This window comes from Triplophysa dalaica, chromosome 18 (genome assembly GCF_015846415.1).
Source record: "Triplophysa dalaica isolate WHDGS20190420 chromosome 18, ASM1584641v1, whole genome shotgun sequence".
NCBI classification, from domain to species: domain Eukaryota; kingdom Metazoa; phylum Chordata; class Actinopteri; order Cypriniformes; family Nemacheilidae; genus Triplophysa; species Triplophysa dalaica.
Window position 1 is genome coordinate 5,708,083 of NC_079559.1, and position 22,674 is coordinate 5,730,756.

Consider the following 22,674-nt stretch of genomic DNA (forward strand, 5'->3'; position numbering starts at 1 on the left):
TTTCTCATTAACAATATTCATATCAGATTGCGAGTGTTAAATTGCTTGCTATTGCTTGGAATTCTGTGTCAAAATATACACTTGGTATTTTCTGTCCTGAACTGGGCCCACTTGAACGCATCAGCCAGGGGATCTGGGTGGTTTTATTTGGAGCAGATTCAGAGCGAAGGACAAGCCAACCATTGAGAAACAGATTAGATTAAGAATAATCCTTTCGCTGCATGCTGAGCCCCATCTCTGCAAAGTCCACTCAGTCAGACTGCATCAGTTACACCCTTTCTCCCAGCAACACGCCCCAAGACCCAGTCCGTCCCAGAGGTCTTCCGCTCAATCCATTCCCTGAGTCCGAACGGATTCTTGATTTTTTTACTATCCATATAAATCTAATGACGTAATGACTGTAATTTTGATGAAGCGATGCTAAAAAACAGGGATTAGATAGAAAGAACATACGTACTCTCCTGGGGCCTATACAGAGCCTGTTGTCTGTCTTCATCTTTGGAAGCGTAAACTGAGTTGAAACTTCTCATCCTTCGAGCAAAACCTCATCTCCGCGTTTTCGGCTCAGGACCTGATCGCAGATCTGACTGGAATGGTGACATAAAATGAAAGGAAATAAATGGAGAGAAAACAGAAGAAAGGGCAAAAGCATCCAAAGTTCTGCATCACTTACTTTTCAATTACGGCAGGCGAAGCAGAACGAATTGTTAGTGCCATTTATTGACTGTGCCTTTCTCGTTATTAAAGTACAAGTGAAGAAATCCGTCCTTGTGTATAACAACCTGCCTGTTTTACAATAACAAAATGTTCCTTCTCTGTCAGATAGCCTTTGTCATTTTGGAGAAAAACAAGAAAAAGAGAATGGAAGGTATGGCAAAACAGCGTGCTGGTAGAAACGCATTCTTCTGCACAGACTGATACAGTCTAGAACCAATTGTGATCCAAAAGAATATTTCTTCCCGCATGGCTTTCAGCTGAGATCGCTGGTGCAGAACAAAAGTAATAGGTGAATGAATTGATTATGGTAATGATTGGCTGGCTGAAAGATTTTTGTATGAGAGGGATATGAGAGATATTGAACACGCATTAAGGGAGATACTGCACTGGATTCCCCCTTTTCAGAGATGGAAAACCACAGACCGTTAGAAGGCAGACACGGGCCTTTTATTATCCTTGTCTTGTGATCCTTACACATACACACAAGTTGAAATTCTACATAAAGGAGCACAGATAAAACATTGAGTTTATAAGAATACAACAATGGTGCATTCAGCAGATAGCCTTCTTTATGCTGGACTTGCTGTTGTGAATCTAATTTCCAAGACAAGAAGGTTTTTCAAAAGTTCAGTTTGGTATATAATGGTGGTATTCCTATAGCATTGCATGGGTTTAATCTGCAGAAAACATAAAGTATACTGATAGAATGCTTACCCTTAAGTTACTTTGAATAAAAGAGTCTTCCAAAGTTATTGCATAAAGGAAAATGTATTGGCAATACTAAATGATTAAATATTCACACTTGTAATAAACGAACAAAAATACTAATTGCAAATTCATAATTCTTAAGCGTATAGTTCACTCAAAAATAGAATTCAGTATTAATTTCATTACCCTCATGTTTTTCAAATCTTGTATATGACTCTTTCATATGTGGAACACAAAGATATTTTGAGAAATGTCTCACAAACGTGGTGTTGTATTCATATGGTGAAAGATAATGGTTTTGTTTAAAATATCTTTGTGTTCTGCAGAAGAAAGTCAGGTTTGGACTGACATGGGGATGAAAAATGATCCAAAAAATGTTCGTGAATTGTATCCACCTTGGCCACATTTCCTTAAATTAAACTGATTTCTGACACATTTGCACATCCTCTAAATGTATATGCAATCCCTGCATAACATTTTAAATGTAATATTGTTACATATTTACATTGCTGAACTGCTGAAAGTATATGCAGTATCTAACTGTAATTACATTTCTAAAGAAACGTAACTCCTAACTTTTTCACAGAAACCACTCACAAATCCTTAACAGCATACACCGATAATAGCTTATTTTTATATTCCAGATTTCTCAATTACAATAAACAGCAACTTTGTCACAAAACAAACAACAACACAATATTAATGGCACTTTGTTTGAACCCCCAAACAAACCTCTGGTTCCTGTTTTGATTAGTAAAGTCTCTGTAAGGGAAGAGGGGGCGCTGTGCGTCTCCTCCGCTTAGACGCACCAGCCAGACAGTAGCAGTCGATCGCAGAGGCCTCATCCACTGTCTCCCCCTCTTTGTGTTTATATATGTTTTTTAAAATCTTTTTTGAGGGAAGCTGCCAAGCCCTATCCCAAAGAGCAGGGACCAAAGAGCAAAAATAATGTACGCTTTCGTGCGTTTCTTGGAGGACGACATGTGCTACGCGTTACCTGTGTCAGACGTGAAAGATTTCCAGCCTTTGCACAAAAGAGATTTTGATGATCAGAAGGTGTATGTGGTGCTGAGAGGCACAGGCCAGCCTGCAAAAGCACACATCCTCGCCCTGGCAGGTGAGTTTTGCTCTTCTTTTCGTGTTCATAACAAAAAATAACAAGCGCTTTTATTAACGATGGGCTTTAACGCGTGGTTACAACATTTGTTGCCTAACAGTTCATCTGTTCGTACACTCTCGGATAGTTAAATGTCAACTTTATATTTGTCTGCTTTATAGATATTCGTATTTGAATACACATGAACACACTGACATCTGTCAAGCATTGTTATATTAATGACACGTTACATTTAGTCAATATAGCGTTACCGATCAGATCATTTCATACGGGCTGCATGAACATGTTTAACACGTGTTTTGGGGTGTTTAAAGGCATGTGTTGAACATTAATCGCATAATATGCCGTGGTCGATGGTAAAGACGGAGATGTCTAGATTTAATGTATTGTTTTTAGCATACCGCGATAGTGATGCTAGTATTTGTTTTCTCTTTACTCGTAACCGAACAATATATGTTAAGGTGAAGGGGAGACTTGTGTGGTGGTGTTTAAATAAGATCATAAACGCCTGATAATTTTAATACGAGACGTTAAATTAGAAAGCTCAGCATGCTAGGTTTGTGGCAACGTTAGCTTTCAATGCTAACGTTAACCCTTCGCTTATCTATCGACGTAGGATGTGAGTAAAATAACAAATAACGTTATCATAACAATACTAATAAACAAACTGAGACACGTATAAAATAGTTGTCTAGACAACCAGGTTTGAAGTTTATCTGTATTTTAACAGCTAACGTTAGTTGGGTTTAGCTCAGGCTGCTAAGTATTACTGTCATCATATTAGCTCTCCAGGTAATGATTGTTTTGTGTCATTTGCTTTTATGTCCTTCGCTTGAGACATTCTGTCACCATATAACCAGCTCGCACGCTTTGAATGACAGTGTTATGTGGCGTTTAAATCAGTGCTGTGACAGATTTGTTGATCATGTCACTTCCTGCTTCGGCGCAGGCTGTGGAGACCTCCAGACACTTTCACTCCTGCCACACTAGATACCTTACTGATCAACACGCATGGCTTAAAAGGATAGATCACCCAAACGATGAAAATTCCGTCATCATTTGCTCACCCTCAGATTGTTCCAAACCTGTTTATCTTTCTTTTATCTGCTAAACACAAAGGAAGATATTTGGAAGAATGTCAGTGACCAAACAGATCTCATCCCCCATTCACTCCCATAGTATTTATTTTCCATACTTTGGCGGTAATTGGGGATGAGATCTGTTTGGCTACTGTCATTCTTACAAAAAAATTGTGTTTTGCTTTGGGTGAACTATCACTTTAACCTTCTCTTACAACACTGATCTTGTTAGAAACAAAAGTCTTTTTATTAAGCCGGTAAACCAGTTTGCGTGAATTTCAGTAGGTTACAATCTGTTGTGGTAGAAATGAAGTCTCATGCCACACATGTACAAATTTAATTGATTTGTTTTTAAATTCACATATCTTAGTTGTTGGTTGACATCCCTGCTGAAACAAGAATAGAAACCTTCACATAAATGGTTAGTGGTTTCTATTAAGAACTATTAGCTTTTACCATTAAAAATCCATTATAAAATTCCTTGGTTTTGGGCATTATTCCTGTAGGTTAAATGGTTCCCATCTGACAAATAACCTCCCAACAATAGAATCCATCACATACCAGTAGACACTATTATAGTTTCCATTAAAACCAATACAGTACTTTTAATAGCCATTAAATCCATAACATTTTCTATTGTGTTTTGAGCAGGGGGTTTTTCAGCAAAGATTATAGTTCACTTGGAAGAAGATGGGCACATTTGGTTTGTCCATGCTGGAAAAAAAAGATAGACATTTTAATGGTTTCCATTACAAAAACCATTACGGGCCATTAGCTGTTTACCATTAAAGCCATTACAAAATTATTTTTCTAATGTGTTTTTGGGCCTTATTCCAGTAGGATTTAATGGTGTTCTGTTGGTTTCCATCCTCCATATAACATCCCCCCAACACATTACCAGTAGAGACCCACAGAGACCATTATAGCTTCCATTAAGGCCAATACAATTCCTGTTATAACCAAATGGGTGATGGTTTCTTTCATTTTTTTTCAGCAAGGATGTTTAATATATCTGATCTGCCTTTTCCAAGCGGCCTTGATTCTGTAACACTACATCACACGCTGACACCTGTGACGACCCTGCCTGTCAAAACGATATTGATGCTGCTCTGTCGACGTCGCTTTGCAAAGTTAAACGCTCCATTAATAGTTTATTATAACAATAGCTAGTCATCTGTGTCTCTACAAGGTTGCAGCAAAACTTTTTCGCAGAACTCTTAAAATGTTCTTTTTACCGAGGTGTCCTTGTTTGAACTGTATCATCCAGGGTACAGAGATGAAATACTGATTGCACTTCTGACATTGTTCCTATCTCTCTTTCTTTTAGAAAGCATTGAGGAATTTGAGCACAGTATTATGCAAAAGAAGATGAAAATACCCAAGATGTCTAACAGAAACACAGCGGAGAATCACGTTGGGGAGGAAAGAATGCCCCTTAGACATAAAAAGGTAAGTCTGGACAACGTTTTTAAAGAGAGTAGAACGCAAATAGAATAAATTTGAAGGCATTTTGCTACTATTTGTACACGGTTACTGATTAGGATTTCTAGCACAGGTCAGGATTTGGCCATAAGGGATTCATACTGACAATAAGAGTTTTTAATATTATGAACAAAGCTAGGAAAGAAGTATTTGAGCATCTTTCAAATATTGTTTTTCTTATCTCATTTTTCCACTTTCAACTGTCTATCCATCAAAGGGATATTTCACACCAAAATGAAAATTCTGTAATCATTTACTTACCGTAAAATTGCTTAAACTTAAAAGTTTGGACAGAGTTTTCTGCTTTGTTAGGAACAAAAGAAAATATTTGGAAGAATGTTTGCAACCATGTTTCGATCCCAGGGGATTGCACATACCTAAGTACAAATGTATAGGATAGCAATGTAAGTCGCTTTGGATAAAAGCGTCTACCAAATGCGTAAAATGTAAATGTAAAAAAAATGTAACCAAACAGTTCTCGGGCACTATTGACTATGGTAGTAAATAGGGCTCCAGAACTGTTTCGTTGCAAACATTCTTCCAAATATCTTCTTTTTTCAGAACAAAGTCAATACAGGTAGTGAACTACTAGGGGGACTTTTGGTTGAACTAAGTTTGTGCAGTTAGTATGCAATTGTTGTTTACACCTTTATAGCGTTCTAAAAAAATACTTTAGAGTTGGCAGCAGTTTTATTAATTTTAGCTTTGTTAGCTTTATCTGCTCATAAAGGTTTATTGCTTTCTATATTTGACGTATTGGCAGGTTTAATCTCAAATTTTCTATGACCCAATCCAGAACTTTTTCTTATAATATATACACATTTTTTATAGTACCTTTTTTAAGAATAATTTTTATTTGTACCACTGCATTGGTATTAAGCAGATTAAGATCTACCCTGAAACTAAACTCTGGAGCAAAATAGATTTTGAGCATCTCTTATTTATAAGTATTTATACACCATTTGTACTGGTCGAGGATGACGCCTGAAAAATTTTGATACAGGTCCAGTCGCCGGAACAGCAGCGGACCAGTTCAAACTCTTCAAAGAGCCTGGCTGCGGTGGTGGCGCGACTGGAGAGGAACGCTGTGAACTCATGCGTGGAGGGAGAAGAGCTAGACAGACTCACAAATGAGGAGGAGGAAGAGCAGGATGAGGCCGTTGTGCCTCGCGTGCTGTATGAGGAGCTGGTGCACAGCTACAGACAGCAGGAGGAGGAAATGCGACGTCTGCAGCAGGAACTGGAGCGCACGCGCAGACAGCTGCTGCAGCAGGCCAAGAAACTAAAGGAGTATGGAAGTCTGCTGACCGAAGTTAAGGAGCTGCGTGACTTTAATAGACGTCTGCAGGATGTCCTGCTCATGAGACTTGGAAGTGGTAGGTTTGTGAATCTAGCTTTAAGGACCAAAAAAATCAGAACAAACCATATTTACTTAATATAATTGATTTGACCTTTCATCAAAATGCGATGACTTGTCAATACATTTTTGTCAATGTTTAGACACTAAAAAACCTAGTACAGCTGAAGGCTAAAGTTATCTTTTCTAACTTCACACCATTATACTAATAAATTCATGTAGCTGTGAGCTTTAGTGTATGAAGACTACAGTACAGTGCACTTAAAGAGGACACAGTGTCCAGGGCTCTCAGGTCAGTGTCCTGGCCAGCTGCTGCATTTGTGTGGGGAACAGGCTGTGGAGGGGAACAGGCAGAAGATTAGACAGGTCAGTGTTCTTTAGGGTCAACAGCACAGTGCACTGACCGATATTAAAACTCAACAGATACATTAGAGCTTAGTGTGGACAGCCACCAAGCCAGCTTACTGCGCTTAAATAACCCAGTTGTCTCAAGGCACGGGGGAGCCACGTTTTAGGCAACGGTCCAACCAGAGCATACCAGAGTTTGCCTCAGCCGCAATGGACCGAATTAAAATCCGTCATTAGAAAGTCCGAACAACTGCTTTTAACACTGTGTCACTCGTTTTTTTTTTCTTGTTAAATTGTGCTCGTGTTTGGTCAACGATTTGCTTTGCTTCATACAGAGCCGATGCATGACAATGGTACACAGACAATCAGAGCAGAGGTGGTTGAGCCAATCAGTGAACCACAGGAGGCGTGTCCAAAGGAGGCCAACACTAGCTCCAACCACTCCCCGTCACCTAGGACCGTCTACACCTTCAATGATGGAAAAGTATGTGTTTTTATTGTTTCTCGAAAGAACACCCAAAATCGAAAAGTTAGAGAAAGACTTGTTTTGTTCCAAACATCTATGACCTTCTTTCCTTCAGTGGATTGAGGAAAAAATTTTTTAGACAGTTTCATAGTAAAACCATGAATTTCATTATGACGCCTCAAGTCATCTTGCATTGTTATGAGAAAAAAAGCATCTGCCGAAATGCACGTAAACAACATAAATGATGACCATTCGTAAAATAAATTCTTTGAATATAGATTTTTTTTGCGGTCACTCTTTGGCACTTTTTAGGGGATAGTTCACCCCAATATTCTCTCATTTACTCCAGCTCTTGTTGTTCCAAAGCTGTTTAAATTAAATTGTTTTGCTGAACATAAAGATTTGTCAAAGAATGTGAGTAACTGAACAGTTCTGAGGCACTATTGACTACCATAGTAGGAAGAAAAACGGTAATGGTAGTCATTGGTGCCCTAGAACTGTAAGGTTTCCAACATTCTTCAAAATATCATCTTTTGTGTTCACAGGACAAAGACATTTTACAGGTTTGGAACTAACTTGAGATAAATTACATAATTACAATTTTTGGGTAAACTATCCCTTCAAGCCTAACAAGAGTCAAAATGTACTGCTGTTGTATTGAATCCACCCAGTCAGATGTGTTTCTCAAAGCTTCAATCTAATACAATTTCTCCATCAATTTGACATCATTTGTCTTCAACTCACGTGATGAAATGTGAAGTAATCTGTATTTTGACGTTTCAAACAAAGATTGTGATGTGGATCCAATTACAGAATGAGTTAAAAGTGAAGTTCACCAAAAAATAAAACTTTCATAATTTACATTCCTCACACCGATCCTTACAAACGAACTGTAAAGCTTTAAATGTTCTTTTGTAAGGAGAGATGTGATGGAAGTAAATGATGAAAGTTTTATTTTATGATGAACTACGTTTTTTAACTCATTCTGTAATTGGACTCAACTCATCAGTGCCGGCCCGAGCCTCTTGGGGGCCCTAAGCAGAATTTGATTTGGGGGCCCTTTCCCAGCACGCGGAGTCACCTGTGCTTGAAGATTATTGACACAAATGTCACGCTATAATTTTACATTATAAATGAATAAAAATACTAAATACAATACTTAATTAAAAGACTTTACTCTTCAACTTCTAAATACAAACTGTCACAAAACAAGAAATAAATAATTTTAAATTAAATATGCAATCTTTTAAATACATTTACATTTAGGCATTTGGCAGACGCTTTTATCCACAGCAATTTATATTGCTTAATCCTATACATTTTACATAGTTGCAATCCCCTGGGATTGAACCCACGACCTTTCGTTGTTAACGCAATGCTCTTACCACTGAGCTACAGGAAAGCTGGGGCATCCATTTAACTTAGAAGATTAAGTTCCCCTTCGGCTGTTTTCTCCAACTTAAACTGATGTCTATTATCAATACGTGAAATAAACCTAGATAAATGTATATTAATAATGCGTGACATTTCACTGTTGATGGCGGGGATTTAACGTTAGCTCTGGTGAGGGCTTATGTAAGATCACGAGTCGTGGCTAGCAGCTACCTCAAGTGACGTGAGCACAATTTTCACTAATCATGCAAACATACCTTTATCTTGCTCTTTTTTCTCCTCCTCTGTCCTTTTCTTCTTTCTCTTTTCGGCACCAGAGGATACATCCTTTTTTGTGACATGGCTTGTCATTTATTAATTACAGTGACACGCACTTGCGCGACGGCGCGAATTGTCAATGCACGTGAAATGTGTCTAAGCGCAATTGCGAATGACTCAACCGCTGGCAGACACAGCAGCAGTTGTCGGCAAATCAGAATTTTCTTATCTTGAATTATTCATTTCATTTATTCATTCATATTCATTAATTTATTTATTCATTAATTCATTTATATAGCTTGTTTTAAGTTATTTAATTGTAAAAAAAAAAACGAGCAGCCGTTTAGTTCGCTTATGCCTCGGGCCGGCCCTGCAACTCATAAACATCCCCAAATTCCAAACGTCCTTTCTTGTGAAATTGACAGTAGAGCCACTCCTTAGTCATCACAGATTAACTGCTTGTTTCTTTCTATGTGTCCCATCTGCATCCTCATTTCCTCATTTAACTCGCATGACATGCTCCCAACACATTAAAGAAATTGACCATCAGAGGTAGATTGTAATCGAAGTATATTTGCGTCTTATTGGTTATTTCACTGATGTGCCTCGCGTTAGAGCGATTCAGTGTTTCCTTCAATGTGTTGCAGTGCTTCAGTTCATCTAATTGACTAGCAAACCCCCCCCTCCACATCAGTCTCAATGGGCCTTTTAACCAGAACGCTTGCTGTGATTTTGAGCCCTGTTAGCAGACATTGGGTCTGCGTTTTGCGTTCCTCCGCCCGCCTCACATGACAGGGGGGAATTTGTGTTACATGCTGAAAGGGTTCTCAGTTCAAGCGTGAAGAACAAAAGCAAATTAGGCCCTTACACGAAGCGCACATATCCGATATTAATTATTCGTACCGCAAGAATTGCGCTGAGTGACAGGTAGCCGTAGAAAAGCAAATCTCCTCGAAGATAAGAGCGGGGAAAGCTTGTCTACTGGACCAGGGCCTAAAGCACGTTAGTCGCATTGGAGAAAAGCCACTGGATAGCGGCCTGAAGACTGCTCAGGGTGACAAAGCAGAAGGCACATTACCTCACCAGCTGCCCATCAATCCATCCTGATGGCTTGTTGGGCTGTGTCCTCCACAGCGTGGCTTAAAAGTCAACACTCTGGTCTGGCATCTGTCAAAACGCATTACTGCACTTAATGATCCTGGACGCCTCTCTACGCTGAATTTGTTTATGAGCCGGCCCGGGCGTCACAGAGGATGGAGAGGAAACGTGGGGCTCTTGTGGTGTGATGTCATGACTTTTTTGTAATCGTTTAATAAAAAAAAACACTCAAGATAAGTGTTTCAACATATATACATGTTAAACATCCGAACCTGAACGGATACACAGAAAGTGGCACTACTTTCCAGTTACGTGAACCGGTACGTGTGTTGTAACATGCTAACAAGCTGTAATCTGTACACCTGACCGTATCCTTCACAAACATTTTACCATTGATAGTGAAAAGATAGGGAATAGACCACATGACGCTGAAGTGAGGGAAGCTGAAAGCAGAATCTTGTCTATGAGGTTTGTGTGTGTATGCTGCATAATTAAAGAAGAGTGTATCTGCTGCAGGTGCACTTGGGTGGAGGTATTTGGGTGGAGGAAGAGAAGTGGCATCAGCTACAACGGACACAGGGAGACTCGAAATTCACCAAAAATCTGGCGGTGATGATCTGGGGCACAGAAACTCTAAAGAACCGCAGCGTCACCGGCGTCGCTACAAAGAAGAAGAAAGATGCCCTACCTAAACCACCACTATCTCCAAGCAAGCTCAAAATTGTCAGAGGTACGTACTCTTGCTTTGAAAAGCTTTTTCAGAGAATTTTGACTTATGTGTTCACCTAGTTATAATTGTCACAATGCAGAAGTTTCTGTGGTTTGTATAAGTAAAATTTCATGATTTCAATTCTGATACCACAGAAGAAACAAAAAAGCCCTTGTGCTCTTTGTTTTATATTATAAATATTATTGGTATATAATTATTTTAATTTATATACATTTTTCAAGCGCTATAGTAACTGTTATTCATATTATTTATTTATAATTATGCATTTTTATATGTTTCAAGAGCTAAAGTAAACAGTTATTATTATTATTATTTATTTATTATAATGCATTTTTTTTTCTTTAGTTTTTCAACTTAACTTAATAATTTGACCAGTCATCTTATGATTTTTTTGTGCAATATCAGTAGTACAAAATAAATCTGTTGAGAAAGACATTAAAAATTAATATAAAACTATAAAATAAAAAATATAAAACGTATTGATTTCGTATGTGCTTAGAAAAAGTTTTTTCAATATCTCTGTTGCACACTGAATGTGTTTTTATTGTTTGTTTACGTCGGCGAATGTCTAACCAAATGTTTCATTCCAGAGTGTCTGTATGACCGCGTGTCTCAAGAAACAGCCGACAGCGCGGAGATCACCCAGCGATTATCCAAAGTGAACAAATACATCTGCGAAAAGATTATGGATATCAACAAATCCATCAAGAACGAGGAACGACGAGAGTCCAAGCTACTCATCCAACAGACAGTGAAGATGGAAAACTTTCCCTACGACGGCCTGTAGGGGGTTTCCAAGTTGTCACCATAGCTCATTCTACTCCTCAAGGACATCTGGTGGAGAAGGTGCACATAATCACTGGCGCTGCCAATTGAGATTTTCACAGATGCCCTCCCACAACCTTGACCTCTTTTTACTCCGTATTCCTTGTTTCAGGCCTGTCTGACAGCTTTACCTCTCCCCACACTGCATTAGCATTCTGGCGTGCATTCTGTGAGCGAATCGGGCGGGGTGGGGCATGGTTTTGTAAGCTTGATTGGGGAATTTTGGGGTGGGTTGGATATTACACATGTTAGAGAGGAGCGATCCTTTAAATCGTGTTCGAGGGAAAATGTGTTTGGCACATCGGCTTGTGTTCTGTGTCAGAACATGTTCTAATGTATTAAAGAGGAAAGGAAAGGATTTCCTTCCGAAGTCTTGTCTTTGGAGGATGTTTGTAGGCGTCGCAAAGGCTGGGTTAGATTCGGAGGCGTAGAGGAGGTGGGTCACTTCATAGGCACCATCTGCTAAAGGTACTTAACATAGAGTTGCACTTTTAAACAGGGTCACACCCTGAGTTGTCTTAACGAGCGATTGATTTAATTAATCAATCCAGGCCCAATTGCTCCCATTAATTGCTTTCCTGAGATGACTACTGATGGTCTGTTCTTGTTCTTGATAGGTTGAGAGGGTGCATGTAGCCAGTGTTACTAAACAGTGGTCCTCCGAGATGAATTGGCGGCATTTCTTTGGATATAAGAAATATCCAAAAGGTGCACGGATTTGGGGTTTTGTTCCTGTTTTTATCAATACAGGTTTATCAGTATGTTTACAGTGTTTTGTTTGCATATCTAAAGGCAATTCAAGGTCTTCGGGTCCTTCTTGGAAGTTGAGATGTCGTGATTATGAAGTTTTATTGATTTGGAAATGGTGAACAAAACATGACTTGAAAACAGAAATGTACAAATTTCTAATAATGTTTGATAATCTCTTGTACACAAAAACAGCACAGGGATAGTTGACTAATAAACTGTTAATGTGTCCTATGGTGTGACAGCCATTTAGAAAAATCGAACAATGAAGGTTAATCCCTCTTCTGTTTTATTTTAGAAATATTAATAACATAACAATATATTATTAACAGCTTATTTAAAAACATGCTGCCGTGTCACACCATAGAACACATGCATGATATATTATTCAACTACCCACATACGTGACAATAATAAATATCGACCAATAGAAAATATGCAAACAGAAAGAAACAACCTATTTAATTTTAGTGAACTTAACAAACTAGTTTCGATCAATTAGTTATTGTATTATCGGATATGCTAAGATGGTCACCACCCAAGACCTTTTACCAGCCATAAATTGCACTTGTGACCGAGGGTAAGTGGAAATCCGAGCTGGGCTGCAAGGCCTTTTTTCCAGCTGGCAATCATTGGGAACTGTGTTCTCCGTTTTATAGCAAGCTGTGATTGTAATATGAGCTGATATTGCTTTAACTGCACTTTGGTGTGTGAGTGGAGAGACGCCAGGCGCCACGTGTTGATGTGGGGTAAAACTGTCAGCAGTGCTCTGTATTGCAAACATTAACCTCTTCCTCCGGATCAGACGAACAGCAGGATGTCTGCTTCAGCCCACCTGTAGAGGGCACACTCTTTAGGGGAGAAAATAAGATATTGTGACAACTTAAAGTGAGCCATGCTTTCCACACTTGAGTCCTTTGTCTCCCCTTAGTGTACCCTTTTTTCCTTATTTCGCAAACTGTTTGTGTGGCTTGGCGTAAGGAAAACAAAACAAAGACCCCTCCTGCAGATTCAGGTTCCCATGTGATGCCATAACTGTGAATTAACCACAGATGCCACGCCAGCCCACTCTCTGGTTTTTGTTTATTTTGTTGGATTTTATTTTTTATTTTCGACTACATTTGTGGGGTGGAAATGTCAGTGTATATTTGGAAAATATTTGTATCTTTTTGGACGTTTCATTAATTGCATCCAGGTTGCACCTTATCTCACTAAAGCTCCTGGTTCGAAAAGAGAGTCTAATAATATTGTAATTCTGTCTTTATCTTTGCTGGTTCATTTATAGTTTATAATCATTTCTACTTTTTACAGTGTATATGTGGTGTTTCAATATTATCGTAGATTATGGGTACTCAACGTTTTTTAAAGATTGCAGGGCACTTCACGATTACATCCTCTGTAATGACAGAAACCCATATCACTTAAACTGATCCTATCATGGATTTTTACCGCAGGTATATCAGCGCTTGAAGAACTTTAGTTTATGAATTTCACCTCACTGTGAGTCATTTGTTACAGACTATCTCATTTCATTTGGAATCATTTCCGTTGAGAGGCAGTCTTTGCCCGCCTTTCCGTTCAGAGGAAGTCATTGTCCATCTTTTACAACGTAGCACTTTAATCTTATAAAAATCCATTACTGTTGACTTCAGAACCAAGCAAAAAATGAGTCAACATTAAAATATAACCATAGTTGTTTAAACAATTCTGGTTACAGAAGACGATTAGGGCCTGGTAAAAAGAATGAATATCAAGACATCAAGCAAGATTTAAGTTGATATATTTCACAAAGAAAAGTTGATCAGATGAGTTGCTTTTATGAAATGGTGTACATTTTCAAGTCATAGTGTCTCAAGAGTTAACTCAGAAAAAAACATCAGAGTAAATAAGGAACACTCAACCCTTCAATGAAGATTTTACTTATCTTTGTAAGTCCTGTTTGAACTTTTTTCCAGCCCATTTTGAGCAGTTTATTATTTTAATCTTTTAATTATTATTTGATTTCATCAATTCTGATTTCTTTTATTCTTTTTAGTTACCTTGCATCAAAATGTAACTACTTTAATCTTGCACAATGATGACCAAGATCTTTCTTTTCTTTACTTGACCCCAGTCCTTTCCGTATCAAGCCAGTGGTTTATTGCGCATGTGTGTCTTTGCAGAAACATAATCCATCCATCAGTTTTCTACCTTTCAGTCGTGGTTTAGCAGCCATTTGTTTGTTTTTTTCATTCTCTTGAGCTGTGAAAGTTATTCCTCTTATCCCTTCATACAGCAATGTACCTCCAATATGTCAAGGTAATTACACGAGAGGACAGATTGTAATGAGGTTCTTTTGTTCCACTGAATGTCTTTCTCTTCTTCATTTTTTTTCTGTAGATATTTCCTGTATTGTGTGATATGCTTATTGAATATTTGATGTTTCATAATGGGCTTACGTACAGTGCGGGTGTACTGGAAAATGACAGCTTTAACTGTGCCGAGGGTGATTGCTAGCCAGACATTATCCATGTGGTCATAATTTTGCGTTGAGGTTTGTGGAATCGTTGCCTTGAAAAGGACTAAAGTGTTGCTTCTTTTGCTCTTTGTCTCGCTGCTGTGCAGAGACTGAATTTTGCCACAGCAGCATTCAGATCCAAGGAAAATGAAAGTTTTAAGTATCTTTAGTTCAGATGAAACCAGTGTATACCGTCAGACTTGGAAAATAATAATTTCAGTATTTATAGGCTTAAAGGCTACAAAAGTGAACCAATAACTCTCAGAGGCAGTATTTCTGTGATCTCTGTAGGTTGGTGGCCTATGCGTTTGAGTGGCTTTGTAATAGCGGTGCTTAGCTTTGAGCTGGCCTGTGCTTTTGGAAATGACAGGACCAGGCCAAAGCGCAAGAGGGATCAATATATATTTGTTGTTCTTGGCATGTTTGCCAAGACATGTTTTGTCATTTGCGTATTCATTCTGAATCTGAATGTGTGTTCGTCTTTGGGGTTGTGTTGTTTTGTTAAAAATAAGTGGAGTCTCCGCATGGACATTTTGTGATCGGTCTTGCACAAAAAAGGCCCTTGCTACCGTTTCCAGAGTTATCTAAGCTAAACACAAAACGAAATAAACAGCCAGAATTTATTTTTGCTTAAATTGTTTCTTGATTTTACAAGATGTCAGTTTCAGGATTATGTTGTTTTTTGATGGTGTGTGTGTGTGGGCTATTATGGCTATATTGCTTAGATTAAATCATGAATATTTCTTTTCTTTAAACCCTTTTTGTTATTTTTTAATGCCAAAAAAGCAGAGGGCACAAGTTCTTGGGGGAAAAATAGTTAGCAACGCTTTGGACTGCTTCACTAACCTACATGCTGAGATTGTCAATCAAATGCTGAGGACCCGCCCACATGCCATAGCTATTCTGAAACTGCCCAGTACTCCGCTTAAGCAAGAACCACAACTTCTTATTGCCGCCACGTTTCACTTTTTTCCAAATTTCATGATTTGAAAGGTTTGTAATCAATTCAAAGCCATTCTATTCACAATATTATCCTCTAGTTAAAGTGAAAAATGTATTTTTGATACAAATAAAACGTTCAGGTTGTTCTTAGTCTGAAAACAAGCATGTTGTTTCACAGTTCTACCTCATTGCTGCTCATTGTTGTCTAGGTTTGCGTCGTTCTAAGGGCAATCTCACAATCCTTGTACCTCGTTCTCATTCAGACAATTCTATCGCTCAGAGTAGAATATGTAACATTTCATATTTTTAATTCCCAAACACCTGTTTATGCTGATGTTCTGTCAGTGTCAGTTTTGTGGTAAAAGGAGCTCTGTAGTGTTTTAATCTTGATGGTGCTACCAGCAGACATGGGTTCTCTTAATCTGTTACTTACCTCAAGTGGTGCTAATTTTCTAACACCTGCTCTGCATTGCATGTGCAAAACTAGTGATCTGTTAATTTAATAATTTAATCATACTTTAAATAAAAACAAATCACACCCCGAACATGTTTTAGCTCAAATCAAATAAATCATACCTCTAACCAATTACCTCACATACTTTAAGATCAAAAGATGAGATTTTACGCATTTAACACCCTGTAATGTAATGCTGGAGTAAAACTAGATCATCTGTACCATCTACCTAAATATTACTGGGCAGTTGACTGCAGTGTGGTCCTCAGCAGAAATGTGAAAGTGGAATAACTGTGGGACTAACACAGTAGTCTGTGTAGGGCGGTGGTGATATTGTGCAGAGGGTTTTCTTAACTTACCAAAGTGATTCCCTCCCAAAGATGCTTTTTTGTTGTTGTTAAAACCTGTCTGAAAAAAGACTCTTGATTTTCAGTTTTACGAGAAAGGTTTTATAGCTACTCAGAAATGCGGGTGTGTTGAGTGATCACAGGAATACAATCAGTCGCATCTTTTTGTGACGTTTTAACTGTTTGTTCAGTAGGATACTATGTGAGTACTGAACACAATTGTGTTATTGGTCCGCTAACACCAGTTGTTTTTTCAGTGATTTTATGTCATAGGAGGCAGGTGTGTCATAGGCTTTGTAAACTGACCTCAAGGCCAGAATTGACCGTTTTGCATTTAATCCGAACATTCTTATTTTTCGTTTTCTCTTTGTCATGTCTCATTCATCTCCTTCATTCTTGCTGCTGAATAAATATCTGATAATATATATATATATATATATACTGTATATATATATATATATATATATATATATACACGTATGTATGTGTATATATGTAAAGTATGTGTTAATCAATATTTTTGGAAAGACGTTGATGGACACTGTGGCATAAAATAACTGTGAAACATGCTCTCTTTCAGGTCTGTGTTTGTGTTTTTTTATATATGGTCACATACTGGTAATACTGGCTTTACCACGGTGTAAATGAGGGGAGTAGCGTTGACCCTGGGCTGTTGCGAGCAGGACATATTAATACATTGTGCTATTGACGATGATCTTGTTTCTCATGAATATGTCTGCATACAGATTAAGCCCAAGTCTGGACTAAACGGACACTTGTATTCATACTGTGTTTTAGGCTGAACTTTGCTTCAGCTAAACTCGGCCTCACTGCACCTCACGTCGACCTCCATGGGGACTTGAACAAAAAAACAAGGTTAGAAACACAACGAAAAGAAAAACAAAACGCGAACCAGTTGCACTCCTCACCTGTGCGCAGCTGGTTGTGTGCGTGTACATGTGTGTATGAGCGTGTGCGTGCTGCAGTATGAGTTTCCTTGTTTAATGTACAGATCAACAGAATAAATTCAGGCTTTTATTCTACAAACAAACAACTGTCATTGAGCTGTTGTTTTCTTTTCCATACTTTTTTTTCTGGTTTTTAAAGCATATATGTGAATTAAAGTGAATGGACAAGCTGGCCATTGCTTGTATTTTGCTATTTGATTTAAAGTATGTTATTTTTCCAATGGTAAAGTGCATGTTTTTCCCGGGTGATCTGACTGGACTTTTAGCTGCCCAAGTCAAAAAAAGATGCACTTGGTACACTTTAAGTATACTTCATAATGTACCGTCATCATTTACCCACCCTCTTGTCATCTCATCTGCATGACTTTCTTCTGCTGAATACAAATAAAGATACAGTGGCGGTACCCATTCACTTTAATTATATACACAAAATGCAATTCAAAATCTTCAAAATATCTTGTTTTTATCAGAAGAAGGTCACACAGGTTTAAAATGACAAGAGTGCGTGTAAATCATGACAGAATTTTCATTCTTTAATATGATCCACGGTCAAACATTAATTTTGTTCTTAATATACTAGAAATAATGTTTTTGTATTATTCATGGTGTCTCGAAATAGCTCTGTTGCGTACACTTAGATCATGTTTATTTACATGGGTGGTTTCATATAATCCGGCTGAAATGACCAATTTGCCGACCAGCTAAACAAGATGACCACCAGTTTAACCAAACTGGGATACCAGCTTTAAGGCCATCTTATGTGATGTGGCTGCAACATTCTTCTTTTTCTCTCTTTTAATATATACAATGTTTTACAGTTATACAAGTACATATATATTTATTTTTATGTATAAGTGTCGAACAGCATTCAACACTTTTAAAAATATGAAGGGCATTATCTGAATTCTGGAAGACAACCCTCTATGCCAATCCAATTCTTCGTCCTTGACTCGCCTAAACACACAGATGTACATCCGCAATGGATGTGGTGTGATGTTTTTATTCGATGTGCGAAGTTGAGGTGAAAAAGACTGAGGATTAAAAGCAAGATTGATCTGGGTGTCAAAGATAGATAAGCGCACGCCCAGTCTGAGTTATTGAGGAGGCGTGACACTGATATCAGAAAACACACACACCTCTGAAGTTCAGGTTGCATTGAGCTCCTCTAATAAATGAGAATGTCAAAAACCTATTCTAATGTTAAATGAGCAATTATACCTAAATGACGGAGCTGGAAATGAAATCGGCTGATGGGGAGCTTTCCGGGAACGTTTGGAATTTTTCCCAATTTCTTTTTTGCAGAAATCCTGAGTATCTATTTTGTCTTGAAGATCTTTAAATCATTTTCAACCCAACGACTCGCAATTATCCGTCATGCAGATAAAAGTCTGTAGTTTCTTTAGTATTGAAGACATCCTCTGCACTGCTCTTTTCAAGCTGCTAAGCACTTCTTTGGCAAATGTTATTGCCTACCTATGCAGTCTTTCTCTCCCTCCCCTCTCTCTGCCAGCCCAAGGGGACTGCTGAATGTCATTAACAATAACAGAATCCACATGGCTGTAATATTTTGCAATGGTGGTATTGACACAGGGATGATTTAGTGTAGTAATGATGGATTGAGCTTGGCGTCAGGGCCTGCGCATGCAGGGACGCATGTTCACCGCTGAGAGACTTGCTTCAATTCCCTGTATTTTATTGCCTTGGATCTTTCCCCTGCTAGAGGAGAGCGAGACCAACTCTAAGTGTTCTGGAATGTGTCAAGATTTCAGACTGTTCATTGCGAGTGGGCAGGCATTTATGAGGAAATAAGGTCTAGTACAAGTGCAATAGTCATTTCAGTATTTGTTTATACGTAGTTTGACTGTCATAACGGAAGGTATGTCATAGGTCTCATGTTCAATCCTTGCTTTATATACATAGTATTTGAAATATGTATATTGTTCACCTTTCAGTACGAATTACTTGGATGACCTACTGTATATTATAAATCTGTGCACACACTGAAGTAATGTTTCATAATCCCTAAAATGGACTGACCATCTATCAAGGGCGTGACGTGCTTGTGGCCAAAAATGCTTGGATAGGCTCCAGCCCCCTGCTAGCCTGAAAAGATATATTTTATAATGCAAGACTATTAACACTTGCAGACATTTTTACTTTAAAGACATTTTTGCAACAAATTAGATTAGAAATGTAAAATACTATTGTTGCCAAGATGATAATAGAATGACATCTAAACTAAATTAAAGTAATAGTTCACCCAAAAATGAAAATTCGGTCACTCGCATGTCATTCCAAACCTGTATGACTTCCTTTCTTCTGCAGGAATCTATTTTCAAGATCATTGGTTCACCAACAACATTGGCACGAATTAACTCCCATTGTATGGACCGCTGAGACGGTTCTCAAAATATCTTCTTTTGTGTCAGAAGAAAGAGTCACATAAAGGTTATGAATGACACAAGGCTTGACAAATGATGACAGACTATCCCTTTAAGCACTTAATGTATACCAAAAATGAAATGCTTTTGTTTCATTTGCATACATATGCCTATATGCATTATTAAAGATTGTAAGTTTTCTCTTAAAATGCCTAGTTTTCCAGTTTATTATGACCTCCTGTTAAGACTCCTCGTAGCCAAAGCATTACGGTGCCACTTGCCGTTTCGGTCCTTGTGAGCCCCAGAGTTCCATAGATTAGTAACTTTGAGATGAAGTGAGATAGCGTGAGGGCGGGGCCTACGAGAGACTCTGAGTGGCACTTGTGAAATGTGCTCGTTGTCACATCACCGCGAAACCCCGATGACCCTGAGCGGTTTTTCATTGTATCCAGCGGTGGTGACAGGAGATCGGGGACGGGTGGCAGACGCATGCTGGGCGCGAGGTACTTTAATCAGGCCCCCTTCCAGTCGGACGTCCATCACGGCCTTCATTGACGCGCTGTCACAGAGACGCTGCAGTCAGCAGCAGTGCGTCGCGCATCATCCTTTACCTGTGACTCGACGCTGCGATCGTCATCCTTTATCAGCAGGGGCGCGTGATTGGGTGGCTGGTGGGACAAACGCTGTCACCGGAGGGGGGACTGCAGTGATGGAATTGAAAGTATGTAAATATGAATAGAACTTTAAGGCAGATGTTTAGAATTCCACAAGCGATAATTAACCGGTGAGTTTTGCTAGTATTCAGGTCTCGGTGTGCGTTAAAACCAGCAGAGCATTTAATACGATGAAGCATGAGGCAGAATATCAGTGACAGCTCGCGCGCACACGCGCTCCTGCTTTTTGATATACATGAAACATGAACATAAAAGCCCCGAGGGAATGAAATGTAGTTTTCCAGTTGAAAGCCCCCGTGAAACGTGTCCTCGTCCGCTTGACATTTTCGGCACCCAAAAACCAAAGTTCCTTCAAACGCTCGGAACGATCAATTTATTTTTTATGTCACCGCAGACGAAATGTTGAAGAAGCGGTGTATTAGATTTTCGCTGTTTGTTTGTCATCCCTTTGCTTGCTGGTCTTGTGTTCGTGACCGTTATTTTGAAAGGAAGGTCGTACGTTCCTCTGTAAATGCTATTAACCTATGCACACCCGGTTCTTCATAGCGCAGGAACTAATCAATGAAGGCGATCTCGCGCTGGCTAAATAGTTTTTATGGCTTTGATATATTGATGCGTGGACATTGATTCGGTCCGGCCCTCGACCTGAATAACGCTGAACAATATTTAAGAGCGAGATGAGGAGAAAGAGACAAGGACAAATCTCAGAATGTTCACTTTTTTACATGCACAGTGATTTCTTCCTGTACTTTAATAGTGTTGAGATTTGAGGTTATTATTCATTCTGTTTTCAGTCGTTGTTAAACATCAAATGATCAAATCAAATGGCCCAAGAAGGTTTGTTATATAGTAAATTAATATTGAACCAGAATTAACATAATGACATCTCAAAGTAAATTAAAGGGATAGTTCACCCAAAAATGAAAATTCATGTCATTCCAAACCTGTATGACTTCAGTCTTCTGCAGAAAAAAATATATTTTCAAGATCATTGGTTCACCAACAACATTGGCACGAATTAACTCCCATTGTATGGACCGCTGAGACGGTTCTCAAAATATCTTCTTTTGTGTCAGAAGAAAGAGTCACATAAAGGTTATGAATGACACAAGGGATGATAAATGACGACAGACTATCCCTTTAAGCACTTAATGTGTAACAAACATGAAATGCTTTGATTTCATTTGCATACATATGCCTATATGCATTATTAAAGTTTGTAAGTTTTCTCTTAAAATACTTAGTTTTCCAATTTAAAACGACCTCCTGTTAAGTTCCTGCAGACTCCTCGTAGCCACAGCATTACGGTGCTTTTTAATTCATTCTGCTTTCAGTTGTTGTTGAAATTAAACATCAAACGATCAAATCAAATGGCCCAAGAAGGTTTTTCATATAGTAAATTTATATTGAACCAGAAAAGAATTTTCTTTATTAACTCAATTTCATATCTTTTCAAAACTTACTTAATAATCTAGACGTAGTTCATGTAAAATAATAATAATAATAACTCTTAATCTTTTAATGCCTTTTAGGTTTAGTCAACACACAAGATATCAGATATGTTGTTTCTTTAATGATGTTTTTGTGTGTTGTTTTTGTTAGAGGTGAATATACTTTAAAGACAGTTCACCCAAAAATTCTGTCATGAATTGCTCACCCTTTAGTTGTTCCACATCTGTTTACATTTCAGGTTTGGAACAACTTGAGGTTGAGTAATTCATGACAATTATAATTTTAGGTGAACTATCCCTTTAAGTATTTTTACTCAAGTACAATTTTCAATTATCTATGCTTTAAGAGAGGGTTTTTTAAAAAGCACATATCATACTTTCCACTACATGTCATATATATTATATATATATATATATATATCATACTTAACACTAGATTTCATAAAAAAATTCCACGTTTTTTTTACCTCAAGAAAAGTATTTAAGTACATTAAGATGGTGTACTTTCCCACTTTAGAATGTATAAATACTTGAATAAAAGATTTGAAGTATTAAAAAATTGTAAAACGTATGATATAGGGTTTAAAATATAGTGACGTTTTTTCTAAAGTAAAAACACTTAGTAATTATAGATGT

The 22,674-nt window shown here is 38.1% G+C and overlaps 2 protein-coding genes across 2 annotated transcripts in view; both read left to right on the forward strand.

Moving 5' to 3' along the window:
• Window positions 1–22,674, forward strand: part of agbl4 (AGBL carboxypeptidase 4) — a 291,793-nt gene that overhangs the window by 208,001 nt on the left and 61,118 nt on the right. The gene's annotated exons all lie outside the window — the stretch shown is intronic.
• On the forward strand, window positions 1,992–17,704 carry bend5 (BEN domain containing 5). The gene is made up of 6 exons (XM_056772318.1): window positions 1,992–2,542; window positions 4,949–5,070; window positions 6,107–6,479; window positions 7,144–7,292; window positions 10,539–10,752; window positions 11,343–17,704. The coding sequence occupies exons 1-6, from the start codon at window positions 2,374–2,376 to the stop codon at window positions 11,537–11,539; spliced, it is 1,224 nt and encodes a 407-aa protein (XP_056628296.1). The 5' UTR covers window positions 1,992–2,373; the 3' UTR covers window positions 11,540–17,704.

Coding starts and splice junctions, on each gene's coding strand:
- bend5 (XM_056772318.1), top strand. CDS start 2,374: ATGTACGCTTTCGTGCGTTTCTTGGAGGACGACATGTGCTACGCGTTA. Junction 6,480..7,143: donor GCTCATGAGACTTGGAAGTG/GTAGGTTTGTGA, acceptor TGCTTCATACAG/AGCCGATGCATGACAATGGT. Junction 10,753..11,342: donor CAAGCTCAAAATTGTCAGAG/GTACGTACTCTT, acceptor GTTTCATTCCAG/AGTGTCTGTATGACCGCGTG.